This window comes from Xenia sp. Carnegie-2017, unplaced genomic scaffold (genome assembly GCF_021976095.1).
Source record: "Xenia sp. Carnegie-2017 unplaced genomic scaffold, XeniaSp_v1 HiC_scaffold_20, whole genome shotgun sequence".
NCBI lineage: Eukaryota > Metazoa > Cnidaria > Anthozoa > Malacalcyonacea > Xeniidae > Xenia > Xenia sp. Carnegie-2017.
This window is the reverse complement of record NW_025813483.1, coordinates 5,339,585-5,363,168: the sequence shown is the minus strand read 5'-3', so window position 1 is coordinate 5,363,168 and position 23,584 is coordinate 5,339,585. Positions and strand designations below refer to the sequence as shown.

Genomic DNA, 23,584 nt, shown 5'->3' with positions numbered 1-23,584 from the left:
GAGGAAGTACCCCCTGATACGATTAAAACTATATACCATTTACGGGGTGTGAAAGTGTGTGATGCACCACTTATCTCGCGAGCACAATAACTAAGGTGTTAGAAAACACAGCGATTGCTTTACGACCGAAAGCTTAGTTAGCATTGATAATTGGTTGTGGTGAGGGGAAAGATATTCCTGTATACATGTTTTTTAATCCACAGAAAACAATTGATTTCAATGAAATGAACAAGACAGAACATGAATATTTGAATTTTGCACCCCCACCCCCACGCAACAACGAACACCAGGCCGGCTACGTCACTGTGTACAACAGGGGTTAAAATGTTTCTCAGCAGAGTTTATCGAAATTGCACTAAATACCCCACAATTGTTGATGTGAATAGATCGTATACCAAAGTCAAGGAAGAAAACAAATTTATACTATGTCCTTGATTTTAGTTGATTATTTAAACGAAAGCGAATATTTCGCATTGCACATTAAGTTGACAAGAGGTTTCAAAACGCGCGGCCATCCCGAAAGTGTTGTCTTGATATGAGATATTTAGATATTTAGAACATTAACATTGTTTTTTTTACAGTGAATGAACATTGAAATATTTGCACAGCAGCTCTAAATAAACGGTCTTGCTACTTAATATATGCATGTCACATAAAATAAAAAAAGTAAGAAAAGCGAGTGGACTTCATCCAGGATCCTTTACTGCTAACAAACGACGTTTGATGCTTCATTACATATCTTTTTCATAACTAATTAAAGGCAGCAATTATACATGTTCTCCAAAAGTCATTGCTGTTAAATTGGTAATGAGGACTCTTCCAGATCTCTTTCTTTGCATGCATGCAATAAGCCATAGAGATATGCCAGGCTAACTTTTACTTTCTTTCAGTGTACATCGTGTGGCTTTTATTGTTGGTCATTTTTGCTTTAAACAAAAATTTTATTCGGAATACTACAATATTTATCTATGTTAATGTTCTTCTTCATTAACCATGACCTTCCAAATTACTTAACGAAAAAAGATGCTATTCCTCGCGGATAATCCAAAAATCTTCTTATTCTCTGTAAGGCGTTCTTTGAAATCTTAAATAGGATTTAAGAAGACTGTGCTGCATTATGCAAACCAAGGATACCTTTGGATGAACTCAAAAGCAGATCAGTACAAGCCCTAGAATGAAAGTCGAGAGTTTGCACCTGCGCCAGAGTTCTCGCAAACGTCTCCAGGATTTGTATAATTAAATCATGACGAAGACCATCTTTTATGTCCTCTACAAAATAATAACAATGCGAAACGAATAAATATAAAATAAATATTTGAATATTTCCTCTAACATGTATTGATTTGCGAATTCTCTTTGATTGGTTTTATTGATTGAGCACAGATTAGTTTGCACAGGCTAATGCAATTTCAGCTATTGACCTAGCAGCAGTGGCGTAGCTAGCAAAAAACATTTGGTCGGGCTCACGAGGCGCCACCATGGTTGGCGCCGAGCGATAAAATTTTCCGAATTTAGACTCCCTAGAACGTCGGAAACGGCTATCTTAGAAAGCAAATGCGTGATATTCATGCAGGAAATAGAACCATTTTGGTTAATTTAAATTGCCGAAGGATCTTATAGTAAAGCAGAGAAACAATTCAAAAATAGTTGCAGATATGTGATTTATTTTCTCAACACTACATACATAAATAGATACCTATGTACATCTTGTAAAGAAACTTTGACAAAAGAACCGAAAAAGGCTCAGATTTGTCATCAACAACTATCAAAAGTTGTGATGAAATTGTCGTGCTGAAATGACAATCATCATTGACTGCATTAAAAAGTTCCCGGAAAAATTCTCACATGCCATGGACGTAAGACATCATCAGCTTGCTATCAGCCATATATGTATACCTATTTGTATAAGAAAGCTAGTCTTCGTGGTTTTTCAATGAACTTCTTTACTACCTCATCATGCAATGTGTTGGCGTCTTCTTTCTCTGACAGTATGTCTTTGTGAATGGAAATCCTGCAAAGAGAACTAAAACGTCCTTGGCTCATAGTATTTCTAAGATAATTTTTTACCCTCTTCAAACAATAAAATGACCTCTCAACTGAAGCACTTGTAATTGACAAAACCCCATTTATCTTTAACAGTTTTACAATTTCTGGAATACTACATTGATAATGGAACTGAAAAATATATTTCAATAATTCATCACATGAATCACAGTGAAAGTCTTTATCTCTGTAAATAAAAGAAAGTTGGCTAACTAGCATTGGTATGTCAAACATATCACCATAAACCTCCTTTAGAAGATTAATCTTTTCTGAGGGCACTTCACCTTTCCAAATCTTAAATACCCTAGGGTAAACAAGGTCAAAAATCTAACACGCTCCATATCCTGAAATCGCTCAGTAAGCATAGTCACAATTGTGTCAAGAATTAAAAAATACATTTGTTTGTAATTATGCCGTTGGTCATACCTGGTTACTGGTGGTCCCACTTATTCAACAGTGTCCTTGTCTTGCAAGATAGAATAAAGTATGGATGACTGCTCAAGAATTCTCTGGAAAACATGTACCAAGAAACAAAACAAGAAGCCATTAAGGTAGCCAAGTAAACCAGTAACCTTACTTAACGTTTCATCATCCCAACCTATTGGATTATCAGTAAGATTTTCAAATATGTCTACCAGTTTCTCATAGTTAAAATGCAAGACATTGATGACATGAGCCCTATAATACCATCTTGTGTCACCATGAATAGGAAACTCAAGCCTATGGGATGATAGTAAAGCTTTTCTTTTGGGGGGAATTGCTAGTAAAGGTGCAGAAAGCACTAATATTAACAAAGAAAATCTTAACAGGTGAGATGGAGGATGCAGCTTGACATAATACTAGATTTAGTCTATGGGCAGCACAGTGAACAAATTGAGCATAAGGATAATCCTGCTGAACTTGAGCTTGAACACTATTGAGATGACCAGACATAACAGATGCACCATCATAAGTCTGTCCAATAAATTTCTCTTTCACATTATTGTATTGACTTAACTTACCTTAACTACTGATGATATAGCAGTCGCAGTCCTATCACAACTGACATCAACAAACCCAAGCTGTCTTTCAATGACACTTTCCCCTTTGTTCATTCGAACAATTACACCGAATAGTTCTTTGGTAGAAACATCAGTTGCCTCATCAACCTGTATAGTTAAGAAAGTGCAGCAATATATTTCCTTTAAAATCTCATCCTTTATTATCTTATCAAGACAATCAATCAAATCATTCTGAATATCAGGAGAGACTCCAGTAAACCGCCTTCCCAGCAAGGTGGGTTTCAGCAAGCCTTCCATGTAATCGCCTTTCAAAACAGAATCTATCTTGGCAAAACTTTCAAGTAGCTCTTTATAATTTCCTCTATTCATGCTGCTACTAGATTCATCATGCCCCTAAATGCAAGCTCTTGCCTAGACAAGTATAAAACAGCTTCTGTTATGGTTTTCAACATTTCCCTGTTTTGCCTTACCTCCTCGTTATGACGCTGAATCTCTTCACGTCTAGTTTGTGACATGATACAGTCGATACGAGGCTGAAAACCGTAGGCCTTCCAGGTCTTGTAGGCGCCCATGTGCGATTTTGCCTTCTCATGCTTCTTACAATCGGATAGGAAATTCTTCATGTTTTTGAATCCCGTCTGCGTCCATGAAGATGATGATCCAGGGCAAAATAAAAGACAAGGCCAACAGAACAATGCATTCTTTTCTGAGCTACCACAAAGCCAATCTTTCTTCGAGTACCAACTTTCCTGAAAGCTTCAAATGTCTGCAGTCGCTTGTAAATTTGGAATTGGCCGCTGCTTTAAGAGTATATTTTGCTCGCCTGATAGTCGAACAGAAAAGGGTTTCTTTTGTAGTTCACTTGTTATATCGATTTCATTAGCCGAAGCCATTGTAATGTAAGTTATCACGATTTCCGAACGTATATTTCGAAAGGTCAAAATTCAAGTCACGCTTTTGAAAATGAGATGTTGTTAAACGTTTGAGTGTGTTCACAGCTACTCTCAACCAATCAGATTACAGATATTCCCACTATAGATTTTACTATTTGGTCGGGCTGAATTTTCAGAGCCCGACTAGATGTTGCGAAACAGCGCATTTGAGTTTGCTCAGTTGCTGTCAACCAATCAGATTGCAGATAATCCCACTATAGATTTTACTATTTGGTCGGGCTGAATTTTCAGAGCCCGACTAAACTGCGTAATGCCTGGCACTAGAAATGCACTAGTCATTGTTGCTAAGTAACGTTTAAAAATATGATAATTTTGCTAATAACGACGCAATTTGACAAATATTACACTAATAGACTGTGGATTATTCTAAAAAGAGTCGCAGAATTTAAAATTTTCGCAAATCCAATTTTAAAGAAAACAAATTTTTCATTTTTGGGAAAATATTTGGTCGGGCTGGGCCCGACCAGCCAGACCGCGAGCTACGCCACTGCCTAGCAGTGCATGCGTTGTAATAAATCATTTTATAGTTTTACGCTTTATCTTTCAAATTCAGACGAACCGTATTGCGTGATCAACTGTTAAGCAGTCGAGGGACAATTATGAAGCAATCCCTCTCCAAATAATGTCCATGTTATAGCTACTGAGCTACATACTATTTTAGTGACCTTTATTAAACTGTGATCTCTAGTAACAGGTCGTGCTCACCTTTTCCAAGTCCTTTAAACATAATTATTCATCGTTTTGAAAGTTTATAAAACGGTCGAGTGATATTATTGTGTTTATATAAATTTGTAGTCTCTGACTTTTTAATTAACCTTAGAAAAAATTCAGTTTTATTCGGTTTTTTATTGGTTATTTTCCACATGCAAGCATTAAATTAAATTGCTGTTAAAATCATAAATTTTATTACATGCCTTTTATTATATCTGTGATTTTCTACAACAGCTGTACGAAGCAATCAAGAGATACCAATATCATCGATTGAGGATGACTGCTTAACACAGGATTGACTGCATTTATCATGATTTACATGATAATGTTTTTCGCCTAGAAACCAGAAAGAGAAACTCTTGCAAAAATTTTAACGGAAAATAAAATCGATGAAAATTCTACATTTTACGCTTACGTGTCGTCAGAAAACAGGATTCAGCTTTTAAAATATTTCATTTTCAGCAGCAACAATTTCAAAGAGGTCGCGGCTTTCTTTATACCATCCTTTGAAGTACGTCGACGTTAAAAATATGCATGAGTCAACATGATTACTCTTTGGATACTTAAGAAAGTAAATGCTAATTAAAAATATGCTAGTGGATTTGCGATGTGCAATACAATGTCTTTACTAACCCCTGAATTACAAGTATGTATTTATCTGTGAGCAAATACAAAATCCTAAAAAAGCAGGAACGGCGAAAGATCACTAATTGGGAGAGATAATATTCATATATGCTTGTTACACTTTATTTGTTTTTATTGAACTTATTTGTTCTAGGTATTATAATTACGAATATATGAATATGAGCCCTCCCCACCACCTCCCAATTATCAATCAGGAAAAGTGAAAACTTTACAGAACAAAGAAATTCGGGTACTGCTACATTGCTAATCTCAAGAATGAAAGTCCTTTCAATTGCGTTGACATTTTCTTGTGGGATCAATTGTTGCTTTATATATCCATTATTTCGCCTTTATCTGGCTTTGTAGATTCTTGCCATTTGTTGCTTTGCGATAAATGTCTCCTTATTGGTAAATGCTATATTATGAAAAAGGCTTTTACAACTTACAAGACTTGCATTGTTCTTTATCTAGAATTTACGTGTCGGCTTCACAGGATTCGAATATTCCAAGTATCAGCAGCACTTAATATAATTACACCACAGCTGTAGAGTCTAGCCTTGGCTCTAATTATACAATTAAAAGCAATTTTATGGTTGAATTTGCAATTTTTGATTGCTCAATTTGAAGGATAATGCATTTTTTTGCACTCCTTTTGACTCCAAGCGCTCATAAAAAGTTTTATGTTGGGCAATTTATTTATATTTTATTTTAATCTATTATATATGGTTTGCTATAATAAAAAAATACAATACATACAACAGCCACTTCGACAACTAAATATAAATGCACAAAATGGATGGAGTCACTACAAACACAAAGATAATCTTCAATAACGGGGTTCCACAAACTATACACACACAAAACCATAAATATATAAACAACTTTACTTTATGAATCTATAGCTCTCTCTCGAGTCATGAATGATGATAAACCCGAAAAGGGTGCAATGTCGCAATCATACTTGTAAGATAAAAATATAATTGCGACAAAACTGACCATGGATTTGCCAGGCGGTAAGCGAATTCTAAGTATAAATAAATTTTCTGGATACCGGCTAAAACATGCTCAGATAGATTTTAATACATTAAAATAAAATATAACAAAATTTTCTGGATACCGGCTAAAACATGCTCACAAGAAACAATTACGGAAGTAAACATGCATATATTGGGTAATATAAACACTACTCAAATTTTACTCTGCAAAATTGCTTGGATTTGCGCTACTATCCAATTAAAGCGTATTTAATATCTATGGCACACAAAATCTCCTCAGTCTAATATATAATAATTAAATATTTTGCTTCATGGAATGACTTTCTACGTTCTCTTTTAAAAACTGTTTAATATTTACTGAAAACCTTTAAATTAACTGTACGCATATTTGGGAATCAATTCCACTTGGTCGAATTTTAAACTCATCTTATATGTTTCTTTCACAGTTAAGACGTCTCGCTACAGTGTGGCCTTCACTTAACTTGGCTTTGATTGCAGCTCTTTAATGCTAACAGCAGTTCAAAAAAAGTTAAAATCGGTGAATAAGGCCTTCGTTTCTTAGAACAGCACAGAACGCTATTTGGGCTTAGAGCGCTGCGATGAACGTTTCACAATGCTATAGTTCATCGATATGTATAGCCAATTTGTTCTAGAATTTAGTTTACCTTTCTCGGCTCAGTCTATTGGTTGTTTGAAGAGTTTGTCATGATGTTAAGCTTCTGTCATGTTGACCTCAAATATTATCTTGTTTCCTCTCCAAAAGAGCATGGATGCTCGGTTTCATCTATAAATTACATAAACATTATACTATAAAATATTCACCGACTGATTAATCGTACTTTCACAAACCAAGAGGAGTTTAGTCAGAGCGTTGTTCTAGACTGTCTTGAAGGACGGTTGCTACCAAGCACAGCTTTGCATTCGCCACTACTCGAACGAGGCATTCCAACTGTTAGATCGTTAGCTAACTTCAGCTAGTAGGCTTTGTCGGTTGAAGTCGCCTGATATTGCTTTGTTCATCATTTTCAGGCCGGTTGGCAGTTAGAATTTCATGCAAGATTTTTAACACCAGCATTGCTTCGTTTCATCGTATAATTTTGAACGAAACTTCTTTCTTTAGAAATGCGAATGAAACGAGACTGTTGATAAGAGAATTTGAATATTAATCACTTTTCATTTTTAAATATTTACATATTCAAAATGCACAATATGTCACAGCATGTCTATGCAGTGTTTATGTTCACAAACCTGCCACGCCTCACTTTCTTTAAATTGTATTATTCCCAAATCTAAACAAATGCTTGATAAATCTTCAACATGACATTTCTTGGTCAACGAGAACATTTAGTCAATGTCGTTGTCTTAATTGTGGAAAGATCTGGTTATCAAATCTTTCCATATACCAGTAAACAAACCTCTTTGGATGGACGTATCATGTCTTTGGAATATCTATCATACAACTATTTTATTTGTGCTTTCGTTTTTGATAAACCCTTGACCCCGCATAATAACTATAACTATTGCTGCCAGTTTAATCGATTGTTTCATAGATACTACAGACTAAACAAGAAAATTTGTACTCGGTTTATGTTCTTTACATGAAGTTCAATGTAATCTTACTTTGTTCGTTATTTTTATTGGTAAAAGAATGTTTAAGAACCAACGCTTAAAGCAAGGACGTCGCTCCGAGATGCAACAATCCCCAATCAAAATTAAAACATAAATCAGGTAAAAATCATATTCACAATACGCCAATACACCTGACAACGTATTCCACACCATCCAATTACATTAATCCACACGCTAATCCAATTAGACGCTCTAAACGTCTACAAGCTAAAAGCAACTGTAAAAAGATAAATTTTTCATTATGATTAAGGCTCGAAGCAACGAGTCGAAGGCTCAAGAAAATAATTTATAAAATCCGGAGAAACTTTTTTAAATAATATAATGCCTGGATTACCAATCTTTAAACATATAGATATTTTATGTATTATTTAAGATCTATGGAAGAAGGAGAAATGAAATACTTCACATCTTGCCTCGTAAATCTTTAATTATTATGAAAACTACTAAAGTAAAAATAGTCTCATTCATATGGTGAGCTTCAGCAACGTAGACAGTACAATATTTACTCCTGCTATGTAAAACACTTCAATGTTCACCGACTGTAAAAACAATCAATTTCTAAAGAAATTATTAATTGTAATTATTCAATTATTGACTAAAAGGTTGCAAGAATATTACATTCGCTAAAAGCCGAATATATTGAAGACAAAAAAAATGAGAAAAAAATGTGAGGTTTAAAATGCACCTCAGTGACATTTACAGTATAGAAGATATCAAATAGTTGCTGACTTAAAGGTAAAACTCAGTTTTACAGGAGGTTGAACGAAATTATCAAATCTCTTTGAAATTCTGGAATACAAATACTTCCAATTCAACCATTATATTACTTTCAATTATATTTAGAGACAAGATTTAAAAAAAGCTCTTTCTAGACTTAGACATTCCAGATTTTCCAAGCAAAAATTGCCAAGAACATTTCTTTGAAAGACCGATAAAGATAAAAAACTTTTCTCCATCAGATGAATGTAATCTAACATGCAGGATGCAATGGTTTTATTTGGACAGCATTTTAATGTGTCAAGCAGCTAATTCTAATTATCATTAACTGATTTAGACCCAGGAAAACAGTGTGTTTTAAGTCTCGGGTACTCTGTGTCCCGAGATTTCATTCAATCGTGTTTTAATGTATACCAATTTTCAAAGAAAAAACTGACAACCTTGTTAAAGAACGCAAGTATTGACTCTCCCAAAGATATATATAACAATTTAATCTTCACTGTTATGGACCGACATTCAAATGTTGGGATAATTTCTTTTGTTTATGTAATAGTTGTCGGCGACAAAACATCACAATCATCTATTATGTAAACCAGCTGCTTTTCCTTCATTTCAGCGACAACTGTCCAATCTCCTCTTTGAGCTACCGGTTCTCTTCTGCATTCTTCACTTCTCGTTGTCAACATGCAGGGTGCAAAGTACTGTATGGGAAATAGTTGAATAATATCAGAGCTCTGATTTTTAGTTCATTTTTTCGTGGATAGCGGGTGACCTGGTCAATATTGATTTTATTCCTTTGAAATCTTTCACTTTCTGACTCAATTCATTAAATTCTACAATTGGCACTGATGCTCAGTTTGCAGCGTGCAAGAACGTTTATATTTACTTGTTGCTTGCTTTAGCCTTTCCATCATTTATTAAATTAAGGATTGAAAACAAAATCAAGAAGTATTCTTAAAGACTGTTCACATTACAAATGTATATATTTTTTTCATGTCATTAACTCACAGAAAAGGAATATGTAACTGTCAAAAGCTTTATAAACAACGAAAGAAAGAAATTTTTGTATGACGTGTAAGTGTCGAAAAGCAATCAACCATTCCCTGCCAGCGTTTTTGGTAAAGAAGAAATCTGGTAATAGATTGTTGTTCTTCAAGTAACACAAAATGTTTTGTGAATTTCTTGAAGAAAACCAGGCCTCTAAGGCAACAAAAATTGACCAAATCATTTCATCATCGTGATTATTCAATACTCACTGCTATAAAGAGAAGTCTTCAGACAGCGCATGTCTAAAAGAAGAATTGTCACTTCATAAACAATGCAAAATTATTATCTAGATTTTTCCTCATTTCGCTGTTTTCTTGTGAAGTTGTTGTTGATGGCCATGGTTCCTTTCACACATGCAAGCAATGTTTTTATAACGGAATGATTTTCAAAAGATAGTTTCAGAGTTCGAGAGAAAGAATTGCTGCCGGGAATTCTCTGGTAACGTTATTGAATCTATTACTGATTGAGATCCCTCTCCTTACCTTTACAAAGATAAAAATTGCTCAGTGGGACGTACGAGAGATTTACCCGACGACGTCAGAGTATGAACACTTAGAGTTTTAATCATTACTTAATAAATCTAGTTAAAATATTTGCTTTAGTTATGAATGAAAAATCAAGAAATGTCAATTCTTTTAAGTTATAGATGCTCATTTGGAATCAATTGCTGAGTGCAGCCTTTCCTTATCGCGCGATAGTCGCTATGGGAACATATTGTAATTTGCTATAGTTAGATTGTTAAAAACGATCTATCAAGTAAAACATGTTAAAATTTCGTGTTCCTTCAGCAAGTCTTTCAATTTATTAAAAAATAGCAAAGAAATCTACATAATGCGGACAGTTATAAAGCACAAGACTCGAGATGCTGGCATCAGAAAGTGTAAATGTTTCTTACAATAAGGTTACGAAGAAGAAAATAAAATGAAGTTGGTTATTTTGTGGGCACTTTTGGCCGTAATGGTTGTCTTGCCACAATCAGGTATATATTTTGCAGATATGCTACATTTTGTTATTACTAAATGCAAAGAAAGATTGTTATTTTCTATCATAATGATTTCATACAGCTTACACTGATGAGACTGAAGTGCTTCGTATTTTCGATCACAAATATCATCCCAGCAACGAGGAAATGAAAGACCATTTGGACAAGGCAAAATTGGAACATCATGGTTTCACAAGAACAGTTGAAACTACAAGAGAAATAGACCAGAAAGGCAAAATAACAGTGAAGAAGACGATCCACTACAAAGTCATTGACCACTGCTCCAAAGTAGGAAAATGGGAAAAATCTTAGCAGAGCGCCTGCCCAAAGGTTGGACGAAATGGTTCAAGAAGACTGAGAAGGAGGTTAAAAGACGTATTGCTGGCAAAAACCAAACAATGTGAAATTGGTGTGGAGATTCATCCTCAACGCGGCTGTGGTAAGGAGAAGAGCATTACCAATGGGCGTAAGAAAAGAGGTTTTGTATTGGAATTTGTTGGTTTAGCTCTACTGTAGAAATTCGTCGCTAACTTTGAAATGAGATGTTTTTCTCTTATTTTGTCATTTGTATCAAAAAGGTTTTGTGTAAAAAATTTCCATGAAAATGAATGTGTATTGTAGATAACAGATTTTACTGTTATAATAGTGTTTAGTCGTTTGAGAAAATAAAACATTGCTGTGAAATATTTGTTTCTTTTTTCCTTTGAATATAGCCAATGAATTAAGTTTCTAGATTTTGTATTTCTTGAACAAATTTAGTTTTTGTTTGGGATTTTCGATTTCGATGGTAATAAACTTGCACTTGAAGAGTCGTACCAGGAATGAATGGGAGGAGGGAGGGAAGGGGTAAGGAAGCTGCCTTCAATATGTTATATGTTTGGTACTTATTTTACACAACTTTAAAATGCCAAAAGTACATATATGCATGTCTATAAAAAACTTGTCAGAAAAGCGAGTGGAGTTCACATGATCCTTTACTTCTCTCAACACAGTATGGCTGCTCGGTTTCATCTATAAATTACATAAACATTATACTAAAAAATATTCACCGACTGAATAATCGTACTTCCACAAACCAAGAGGAGTATGGTCAGAGCGTTGTTTTAGAGTGTCTTGAAGGACGGTTGCCACCAAGCACAGCTTTGCATTCGCCACTACTCGAACAAGGCATTCCAACTGTTAGGTCATTAGCTAAATCCAGCTAGTAGGCTTTGTCGGTTGAAATCGCCTGATATTGTTTTGTTCATCATTTTCAGGCCTCGGAGAGGTTGGCAGTTAGAATTTCATGCAAATTTTTATCAGCAGCATTGTTTTGTTTCATCGTCAGATTTTGAACGAAACTTCTTTCTTTGAAATGCGAATCAAACGAGACTGTTGATGAGAGAATTTGAATATTAACCACTTTTCATTTTAAATATTTACATATTCAAAATGCACAATATGTCACAGCATGTCTATGCAGTGTTTATGTTCACAAACCTGCAACGTCGCCTCACTTTCTTTCAATATTGCATAAAAACCTAAACAAATGCTTGACAAATATTCTTCAGCATGACATTTCTTGGTCAACGAGAACATTTAGTCAATGTCGTTGTCTTAATTGTGGAAAGATCTGGTTATCAAATCTTTCCATATACCAGTAAACAAACCTCTTTGGATGGACGTATCATGTCTTTGGAATATCTATCATACAACTATTTTATTTAAGCTTTCGTTTTTTGATAAACCCTTAACCCCGCATAATAACTATAACTATTGCTGCCAGTTCAATCGATTGTCTTCATAGATACTAGTTAAAACAGACTAAACAAGAACATTTGTACTCGTGTTTATGTTCTTTACTTGAAGTTCAATGTAATCTTACTTTGTTCGTTATTTTTTATTGGTAAATGAATGTTTAAGAACCAACGCTTAAAGCAAGGACGTCGCTATCGGGGGGTGTGAGAGATGCAACAATCCCCCAATCAAAATTAAAACATAAATCAGGTAAAAATCATATTCACAATACGCCAATACACCTACAACGTATTCCGCACCATCCAATTACATTAATCCACACGCTAATCCAACTAGACGCTCTAAACGTCTACAAGCTAAAAGCAACTGTAAACAGATAAATTTTTCATTATGATTAAGGCTCGAAGCAACGAGTCGAAGGCTCAAGAAAATAATTCATAAAATTCGGAAAAACTTTTTTAAATAATATAATGCCTGGATTACCAATCTTTAAACATATAGATATTTTATGTATTATTTAAGATCTATGGAAGAAGGAGAAATGAAATACTTCACATCTTGCCTCGTAAATCTTTAATTATTATGAAAACTACTAAAGTAAAAATAGTCTCATTCATATGGTGAGCTTCAGCAACGTAGACAGTACAATATTTACTCCTGCTATGAAAAACACTTCAATGTTCACCGACTGTAAAAACAATCAATTTCTAAAGAAATTATTAATTGTATTTATCAATATCTGACTAAAAGGTTGCAAGAATGTTAACATTCGCTTAAAGCCGAATATATTGACGACAAAGAAATGAGAAAAAAATGTGAGGTTGAAAATGCGCCTCAGTAACATTTACAGTATAAAAGATATCAAATAGTTGCTGACCTAAAAGTATTTCAAATGTTGAGATAAATTCTTTTGTTTATGTAATCGTTGTCAGCGACAAAACATCACAATCATCTATTAAGTAAACCAGCTGCTTTTCCTTCATTTCAGCGACAACTGTCCAATCTCCTCTTTGAGTTACCGGCTCCTTTCTGCATTCTTCACTTCTCGTTGTCAACATACAGGGTGCAAAGTACTGCATGGGAATTAGTTGAATAATATTCAGAGCTTGATATTTGGTTTATTTTTTCGTTGATAGCGGGTGACCTGGTCAATATTGATTTTATTCCTTTGAAATCTTTCACTTTCTGACTCAATTCATTAAATTCTACAATTGGCACTGATGCTCAGTTTGCAACGTGTTGGAACATTTATCTTTAGTTGTTGCTTGCTTTAGCCTTTCCATCATTTATTAAATTAAGGATTGAAAACAAAATCAAGAAGTATTCTTAAAGACTGTCCACATTACAAATGTAGTTATTTTTTTATGTCATTAACTCACAGAAAAGGAATATGTAACTGTCAAAAGCTTTATAAACAACGAAAGAAATAAATTTTTGTATAGCGTGTAAGTGTCGAAAAGCAATCAACCATTCCGTGCCAGCGTTTTTGGTAAAGAAGAAATCTGGTAATAGATTGTTGTTCTTCAAGTAACACAAAATGTTTTGTGAATTTCTTGAAGAAAACCAGGCCTCTAAGGCAACAAAAATTGACCAAATCATTTCATCATCGTGATTATTCAATACTCACTGCTATAAAGAGAAGTCTTCAGACAGCGCATGTCTAAAGAGAATTGTCACTTCATAAACAATGCAAAATTATTATCTAGATTTTTCCTCATTTCGCTGTTTTCTTGTGAAGTTGTTGTTGATGGCCATGGTTCCTTTCACACATGCAGGCAATGTTTTATAACGGAATGATTTCAAAAGGATAATTTCAGAGTTCGAGAGAAAGAATTGTTGCTGGGAACTCGCTGGTGACGTTATTGAATCTATTATTGATTGAGATCCCTCCCCTTGCTTTTACAAAGATAAAAATTGCTCAGTGTCACGTTCGAGAGATTTACCCGACGGCGTCAGAGTATGAACACTTAGAGTTTTAATCATTACTTAAGAATTCTAGTTAAAATATTTGCTTTAGTTATGAATGAAAAATCAAGAAATGTCAATTCTTTTAAGTTATAGATGCTCATTTGGAATCAATTGCTGAGTGCAGCCTTTCCTTATCGCGCGATAGTCGCTATGGGAACATATTGTAATTTGCTATAGTTAGATTGTTAAAACGATCTATCAAGTAAAACATGTTAAAATTTCGTGTTCCTTCAGCAAGTCTTTCAATTTATTACAAAATAGCAAAGAAATCTACATAATGCGGACAGTTATAAAGCACAAGACTCGAGATGCTGGCATCAGAAAGTGTAAATGTTTCTTACAATAAGGTTACGAAGAAGAAAATAAAATGAAGTTGGTTATTTTGTGGGCACTTTTGGCCGTAATGGTTGTCTTGCCACAATCAGGTATATATTTTGCAGATATGCTACATTTTGTTATTACTAAATGCAAAGAAAGATTGTTATTTTCTATCATAATGATTTCATACAGCTTACACTGATGAGACTGAAGTGCTTCGTATTTTCGATCACAAATATCATCCCAGCAACGAGGAAATGAAAGACCATTTGGACAAGGCAAAATTGGAACATCATGGTTTCACAAGAACAGTTGAAACTACAAGAAAAATAGACCAGAAAGGCAAAATAACAGTGAAGAAGACGATCCACTACAAAGTCATTGACCACTGCTCCAAAGTAGGAAAATGGGAAAAAGTCTTAGCAGAGCGCCTGCCCAAAGGTTGGACGAAATGGTTCAAGAAGACTGAGAAGGAGGTTAAAAGACGTATTGCTGGCAAAAAAACCAAACAATGTGAAATTGGTGTGGAGATTCATCCTCAACGCGGCTGTGGTAAGGAGAAGAGCATTACCAATGGGCGTAAGAAAAGAGGTTTTTGTATTGGAATTTGTTGGTACAGCTCTACTGTAGAAATTCGTCGCTAACTTTGAAATGAGATGTTTTTCCTTATTTTGTCATTTGTACTCAAAAAGGTTTTGGTGTAAAAAAATTTCCATGAAAATGAATGTGTATTGTAGATAACAGATTTTACTGTTATAATAGTGTGTAAGTCGTTTGAGAAAATAAAACATTGCTGTGAAATATTTGTTTTCTTTTTTCCTTTGAATATAGCCAATGAATTAAGTTTCTAGATTTTGTATTTCTTGAACGAATTTAGTTTTTTGCTTGGGATTTTCGATTTCGATGGTAATAAACATGCACTTGAAGAGTCGTACCAGGAATGAATGGGGAGGGAAGGGGAAGGGGTAAGGAAGGAAGCTGCCTTCAATATGTTATATGTTTGGTACTTATTTTACACAACTTTAAAATGCCAAAAGTACATATATGCATGTCACATAAAAAACTTGTCAGAAAAGCGAGTGGAGTTCACCATGATCCTTTACTTCTCTTCAACACAGTATGGCTGCTCGGTTTCATCTATAAATTACATAAACATTATACTAAAAAATATTCACCGACTGAATAATCGTACTTCCACAAACCAAGAGGAGTATGGTCAGAGCGTTGTTTTAGAGTGTCTTGAAGGACGGTTGCCACCAAGCACAGCTTTGCATTCGCCACTACTCGAACAAGGCATTCCAACTGTTAGGTCATTAGCTAAATCCAGCTAGTAGGCTTTGTCGGTTGAAATCGCCTGATATTGTTTTGTTCATCATTTTCAGGCCTCGGAGAGGTTGGCAGTTAGAATTTCATGCAAAATTTTTATCAGCAGCATTGTTTCGTTTCATCGTCAGATTTTGAACGAAACTTCTTTCTTTGAAATGCGAATCAAACGAGACTGTTGATGAGAGAATTTGAATATTAACCACTTTTCATTTTAAATATTTACATATTCAAAATGCACAATATGTCACAGCATGTCTATGCAGTGTTTATGTTCACAAACCTGCAACGTCGCCTCACTTTCTTTCAATTTGCATAATCCCAAACCTAAACAAATGCTTGATAAATATTAACAAACATGACATTTCTTGGTCAACGAGAACATTTAGTTAATGTCGTTGTCTTAATTGTGGAAAGATCTGGTTATCAAATCTTTCCATATACCAGTAAACAAACCTCTTTGGATGGACGTATCATGTCTTTGGAATATCTATCATACAACTATTTTATTTGTGCTTTCGTTTTTTGATAAACCCTTAACCCCGCATAATAACTATAACTATTGCTGCCAGTTTAATCGATTGTCTTCATAGATACTAGCTAAAACAGACTAAACAAGAACATTTTTACTCGCGTTTATGTTCTTTACATGAAGTTCAATGTAATCTTACTTTGTTCGTTATTTTTTATTGGTAAAAGAATGTTTAAGAACCAACGCTTAAAGCAAGGACGTCGCTCCGGGGTGTGAGAGATGCAACAATCCCCAATCAAAATTAAAACATAAATCAGGTAAAAATCATATTCACAATACGCCAATACACCTTACAACGTATTCCGCACCATCCAATTACATTAATCCACACGCTAATCCAACTAGACGCTCTAAACGTCTACAAGCTAAAAGCAACTGTAAACAGATAAATTTTTCATTATGATTAAGGCTCGAAGCAACGAGTCGAAGGCTCAAGAAAATAATTCATAAAATTCGGAAAAACTTTTTTAAATAATATAATGCCTGGATTACCAATCTTTAAACATATAGATATTTTATGTATTATTTAAGATCTATGGAAGAAGGAGAAATGAAATACTTCACATCTTGCCTCGTAAATCTTTAATTATTATGAAAATTACTAAAGTAAAAATAGTCTCATTCATATGGTGAGCTTCAGCAACGTAGACAGTACAATATTTACTCCTGCTATGTAAAACACTTCAATGTTCACCGACTGTAAAAACAATCAATTTCTAAAGAAATTATTAATTGTAATTATTCAATTATTGACTAAAAGGTTGCAAGAATATTACATTCGCTAAAAGCCGAATATATTGAAGACAAAAAAAATGAGAAAAAAATGTGAGGTTTAAAATGCACCTCAGTGACATTTACAGTATAGAAGATATCAAATAGTTGCTGACTTAAAGGTAAAACTCAGTTTTACAGGAGGTTGAACGAAATTATCAAATCTCTTTGAAATTCTGGAATACAAATACTTCCAATTCAACCATTATATTACTTTCAATTATATTTAGAGACAAGATTTAAAAAGCTCTTTCTAGACTTAGACATTCCAGATTTTCCAAGCAAAAATTGCCAAGAACATTTCTTTGAAAGACCGATAAAGATAAAAAACTTTTCTCCATCAGATGAATGTAATCTAACATGCAGGATGCAATGGTTTTATTTGGACAGCATTTTAATGTGTCAAGCAGCTAATTCTAATTATCATTAACTGATTTAGACCCAGGAAAACAGTGTGTTTTAAGTCTCGGGTACTCTGTGTCCCGAGATTTCATTCAATCGTGTTTTAATGTATACCAATTTTCAAAGAAAAAACTGACAACCTTGTTAAAGAACGCAAGTATTGACTCTCCCAAAGATATATATAACAATTTAATCTTCACTGTTATGGACCGACATTCAAATGTTGGGATAATTTCTTTTGTTTATGTAATAGTTGTCGGCGACAAAACATCACAATCATCTATTATGTAAACCAGCTGCTTTTCCTTCATTTCAACGACAACTGTCCAATCTCCTCTTTGAGCTACCGGTTCTCTTCTGCATTCTTCACTTCTCGTTGTCAACATGCAGGGTGCAAAGTACTGTATGGGAAATAGTTGAATAATAATCAGAGCTCTGATTTTTAGTTCATTTTCTCGTGGATAGCGGGTGACCTGGTCAATATTGATTTTACTCCTCTAAATATTTCAATTTCTGACTCAATTCATTAAATCCTACAATTGGCACTCATGCTCAGTTTGCAGCGTGCAAGAACGTTTATATTTACTTGTTGCTTGCTTTAGCCTTTCCATCATTTATTAAATTAAGGATTGAAAACAAAATCAAGAAGTATTCTTAAAGACTGTTCACATTACAAATGTATATATTTTTTCATGTCATTAACTCACAGAAAAGGAATATGTAACTGTCAAAAGCTTTATAAACAACGAAAGAAAGAAATTTTTGTATGACGTGTAAGTGTCGAAAAGCAATCAACCATTCCCTGCCAGCGTTTTTGGTAAAGAAGAAATCTGGTAATAGATTGTTGTTCTTCAAGTAACACAAAATGTTTTGTGAATTTCTTGAAGAAAACCAGGCCTCTAAGGCAACAAAAATTGACCAAATCATTTCATCATCGTGATTATTCAATACTCACTGCTATAAAGAGAAGTCTTCAGACAGCGCATGTCTAAAAGGAGAATTGTCACTTCATAAACAATGCAAAATTATTATCTAGATTTTTCCTCATTTCGCTGTTTTCTTGTGAAGTTGTTGTTGATGGCCATGGTTCCTTTCACACATGCAGGCAATGTTTTTATAACGGAATGATTTCAAAAGGATAATTTCAGAGTTCGAGAGAAAGAATTGTTGCTGGGAACTCGCTGGTGACGTTATTGAATCTATTATTGATTGAGATCCCTCCCCTTGCTTTTACAAAGATAAAAATTGCTCAGTGTCACGTTCGAGAGATTTACCCGACGGCGTCAGAGTATGAACACTTAGAGTTTTAATCATTACTTAAGAATTCTAGTTAAAATATTTGCTTTAGTTATGAATGAAAAATCAAGAAATGTCAATTCTTTTAAGTTATAGATGCTCATTTGGAATCAATTGCTGAGTGCAGCCTTTCCTTATCGCGCGATAGTCGCTATGGGAACATATTGTAATTTGCTATAGTTAGATTGTTAAAACGATCTATCAAGTAAAACATGTTAAAATTTCGTGTTCCTTCAGCAAGTCTTTCAATTTATTACAAAAATAGCAAAGAAATCTACATAATGCGGACAGTTATAAAGCACAAGACTCGAGATGCTGGCATCAGAAAGTGTAAATGTTTCTTACAATAAGGTTACGAAGAAGAAAATAAAATGAAGTTGGTTATTTTGTGGGCACTTTTGGCCGTAATGGTTGTCTTGCCACAATCAGGTATATATTTTGCAGATATGCTACATTTTGTTATTACTAAATGCAAAGAAAGATTGTTATTTTCTATCATAATGATTTCATACAGCTTACACTGATGAGACTGAAGTGCTTCGTATTTTCGATCACAAATATCATCCCAGCAACGAGGAAATGAAAGACCATTTGGACAAGGCAAAATTGGAACATCATGGTTTCACAAGAACAGTTGAAACTACAAGAAAAATAGACCAGAAAGGCAAAATAACAGTGAAGAAGACGATCCACTACAAAGTCATTGACCACTGCTCCAAAGTAGGAAAATGGGAAAAAGTCTTAGCAGAGCGCCTGCCCAAAGGTTGGACGAAATGGTTCAAGAAGACTGAGAAGGAGGTTAAAAGACGTATTGCTGGCAAAAAAACCAAACAATGTGAAATTGGTGTGGAGATTCATCCTCAACGCGGCTGTGGTAAGGAGAAGAGCATTACCAATGGGCGTAAGAAAAGAGGTTTTGTATTGGATTTGTTGGTTTAGCTCTACTGTAGAAATTCGTCGCTAACTTTGAAATGAGATGTTTTCTCTTATTTTGTCATTTGTACTCAAAAAGGTTTTGGTGTAAAAATTTCCATGAAAATGAATGTGTATTGTAGATAACAGATTTTACTGTTATAATAGTGTTTAAGTCGTTTGAGAAAATAAAACATTGCTGTGAAATATTTGTTTCTTTTTTCCTTTGAATATAGCCAATGAATTAAGTTTCTAGATTTTGTATTTCTTGAACGAATTTAGTTTTTGTTTGGGATTTTCGATTTCGATGGTAATAAACATGCACTTGAAGAGTCGTACCAGGAATGAATGGGGAGGGAAGGGAAGGGGTAAGGAAGGAAGCTGCCTTCAATATGTTATATGTTTGGTACTTATTTTACACAACTTTAAAATGCCAAAAGTACATATATGCATGTCACATAAAAAACTTGTCAGAAAAGCGAGTGGAGTTCACCATGATCCTTTACTTCTCTTCAACACAGTATGGCTGCTCGGTTTCATCTATAAATTACATAAACATTATACTAAAAAATATTCACCGACTGAATAATCGTACTTCCACAAACCAAGAGGAGTATGGTCAGAGCGTTGTTTTAGAGTGTCTTGAAGGACGGTTGCCACCAAGCACAGCTTTGCATTCGCCACTACTCGAACAAGGCATTCCAACTGTTAGGTCATTAGCTAAATCCAGCTAGTAGGCTTTGTCGGTTGAAATCGCCTGATATTGTTTTGTTCATCATTTTCAGGCCTCGGAGAGGTTGGCAGTTAGAATTTCATGCAAAATTTTTATCAGCAGCATTGTTTCGTTTCATCGTCAGATTTTGAACGAAACTTCTTTCTTTGAAATGCGAATCAAACGAGACTGTTGATGAGAGAATTTGAATATTAACCACTTTTCATTTTAAATATTTACATATTCAAAATGCACAATATGTCACAGCATGTCTATGCAGTGTTTATGTTCACAAACCTGCAACGTCGCCTCACTTTCTTTCAATTTGCATAATCCCAAACCTAAACAAATGCTTGATAAATATTAACAAACATGACATTTCTTGGTCAACGAGAACATTTAGTTAATGTCGTTGTCTTAATTGTGGAAAGATCTGGTTATCAAATCTTTCCATATACCAGTAAACAAACCTCTTTGGATGGACGTATCATGTCTTTGGAATATCTATCATACAACTATTTTATTTGTGCTTTCGTTTTTTGATAAACCCTTAACCCCGCATAATAACTATAACTATTGCTGCCAGTTTAATCGATTGTCTTCATAGATACTAGCTAAAACAGACTAAACAAGAACATTTTTACTCGCGTTTATGTTCTTTACATGAAGTTCAATGTAATCTTACTTTGTTCGTTATTTTTTATTGGTAAAAGAATGTTTAAGAACCAACGCTTAAAGCAAGGACGTCGCTCCCGGGGGGTGTGAGAGATGCAACAATCCCCCAATCAAAATTAAAACATAAATCAGGTAAAAATCATATTCACAATACGCCAATACACCTTACAACGTATTCCGCACCATCCAATTACATTAATCCACACGCTAATCCAACTAGACGCTCTAAACGTCTACAAGCTAAAAGCAACTGTAAACAGATAAATTTTTCATTATGATTAAGGCTCGAAGCAACGAGTCGAAGGCTCAAGAAAATAATTCATAAAATTCGGAAAAACTTTTTTAAATAATATAATGCCTGGATTACCAATCTTTAAACATATAGATATTTTATGTATTATTTAAGATCTATGGAAGAAGGAGAAATGAAATACTTCACATCTTGCCTCGTAAATCTTTAATTATTATGAAAATTACTAAAGTAAAAATAGTCTCATTCATATGGTGAGCTTCAGCAACGTAGACAGTACAATATTTACTCCTGCTATGTAAAACACTTCAATGTTCACCGACTGTAAAAACAATCAATTTCTAAAGAAATTATTAATTGTAATTATTCAATTATTGACTAAAAGGTTGCAAGAATATTACATTCGCTAAAAGCCGAATATATTGAAGACAAAAAAAATGAGAAAAAAATGTGAGGTTTAAAATGCACCTCAGTGACATTTACAGTATAGAAGATATCAAATAGTTGCTGACTTAAAGGTAAAACTCAGTTTTACAGGAGGTTGAACGAAATTATCAAATCTCTTTGAAATTCTGGAATACAAATACTTCCAATTCAACCATTATATTACTTTCAATTATATTTAGAGACAAGATTTAAAAAGCTCTTTCTAGACTTAGACATTCCAGATTTTCCAAGCAAAAATTGCCAAGAACATTTCTTTGAAAGACCGATAAAGATAAAAAACTTTTCTCCATCAGATGAATGTAATCTAACATGCAGGATGCAATGGTTTTATTTGGACAGCATTTTAATGTGTCAAGCAGCTAATTCTAATTATCATTAACTGATTTAGACCCAGGAAAACAGTGTGTTTTAAGTCTCGGGTACTCTGTGTCCCGAGATTTCATTCAATCGTGTTTTAATGTATACCAATTTTCAAAGAAAAAACTGACAACCTTGTTAAAGAACGCAAGTATTGACTCTCCCAAAGATATATATAACAATTTAATCTTCACTGTTATGGACCGACATTCAAATGTTGGGATAATTTCTTTTGTTTATGTAATAGTTGTCGGCGACAAAACATCACAATCATCTATTATGTAAACCAGCTGCTTTTCCTTCATTTCAACGACAACTGTCCAATCTCCTCTTTGAGCTACCGGTTCTCTTCTGCATTCTTCACTTCTCGTTGTCAACATGCAGGGTGCAAAGTACTGTATGGGAAATAGTTGAATAATAATCAGAGCTCTGATTTTTAGTTCATTTTCTCGTGGATAGCGGGTGACCTGGTCAATATTGATTTTACTCCTCTAAATATTTCAATTTCTGACTCAATTCATTAAATCCTACAATTGGCACTCATGCTCAGTTTGCAGCGTGCAAGAACGTTTATATTTACTTGTTGCTTGCTTTAGCCTTTCCATCATTTATTAAATTAAGGATTGAAAACAAAATCAAGAAGTATTCTTAAAGACTGTTCACATTACAAATGTATATATTTTTTCATGTCATTAACTCACAGAAAAGGAATATGTAACTGTCAAAAGCTTTATAAACAACGAAAGAAAGAAATTTTGTATGACGTGTAAGTGTCGAAAAGCAATCAACCATTCCCTGCCAGCGTTTTGGTAAAGAAGAAATCTGGTAATAGATTGTTGTTCTTCAAGTAACACAAAATGTTTTGTGAATTTCTTGAAGAAAACCAGGCCTCTAAGGCAACAAAAATTGACCAAATCATTTCATCATCGTGATTATTCAATACTCACTGCTATAAAGAGAAGTCTTCAGACAGCGCATGTCTAAAAGAAGAATTGTAAGTTCATAAACAAAGGAAAAATATTATCTAGATTTTTCCTCATTTCGCTGTTTTCATGTGAAGTTGTTGTTAATGGCCATGGTTCCTTTCACACATGCAAGCAATGTTTTTATAACGGAATGATTTTCAAAAGATAGTTTCAGAGTTCGAGAGAAAGAATTGTTGCTGGGAACTCGCTGGTGACG

General features: G+C 34.2%; 2 protein-coding genes and 3 long non-coding RNA genes across 5 annotated transcripts; 3 read left to right on the top strand and 2 right to left on the bottom strand.

Moving 5' to 3' along the window:
* Window positions 1-1,672: 1,672 nt before the first annotated feature.
* Window positions 1,673-3,590, bottom strand: LOC124442961. The gene is made up of 3 exons (XR_006947444.1): window positions 3,515-3,590; window positions 2,470-3,191; window positions 1,673-2,347 (listed from the first exon to the last, which is right to left on the bottom strand). It is a non-coding gene; the product is annotated as an uncharacterized LOC124442961 (long non-coding RNA).
* On the top strand, window positions 2,258-10,898 carry LOC124442960. The gene is made up of 3 exons (XR_006947443.1): window positions 2,258-2,268; window positions 10,536-10,699; window positions 10,785-10,898. It is a non-coding gene; the product is annotated as an uncharacterized LOC124442960 (long non-coding RNA).
* Window positions 4,801-6,984, bottom strand: LOC124442962. The gene is made up of 2 exons (XR_006947445.1): window positions 5,124-6,984; window positions 4,801-5,044 (listed from the first exon to the last, which is right to left on the bottom strand). It is a non-coding gene; the product is annotated as an uncharacterized LOC124442962 (long non-coding RNA).
* A 3,788-nt stretch (window positions 10,899-14,686) lies between the features above and the next one.
* LOC124442956 lies at window positions 14,687-15,383 on the top strand. Its single transcript, XM_046993479.1, has 2 exons — window positions 14,687-14,832; window positions 14,918-15,383. Exons 1-2 carry the CDS (start codon window positions 14,775-14,777, stop codon window positions 15,367-15,369), a joined length of 510 nt encoding a protein of 169 aa, XP_046849435.1. The 5' UTR covers window positions 14,687-14,774; the 3' UTR covers window positions 15,370-15,383.
* A 3,926-nt stretch (window positions 15,384-19,309) lies between these two features.
* On the top strand, window positions 19,310-20,023 carry LOC124442959. Its single transcript, XM_046993481.1, has 2 exons — window positions 19,310-19,478; window positions 19,564-20,023. Exons 1-2 carry the CDS (start codon window positions 19,421-19,423, stop codon window positions 19,986-19,988), a joined length of 483 nt encoding a protein of 160 aa, XP_046849437.1. The 5' UTR covers window positions 19,310-19,420; the 3' UTR covers window positions 19,989-20,023.
* Window positions 20,024-23,584: the final 3,561 nt, after the last annotated feature.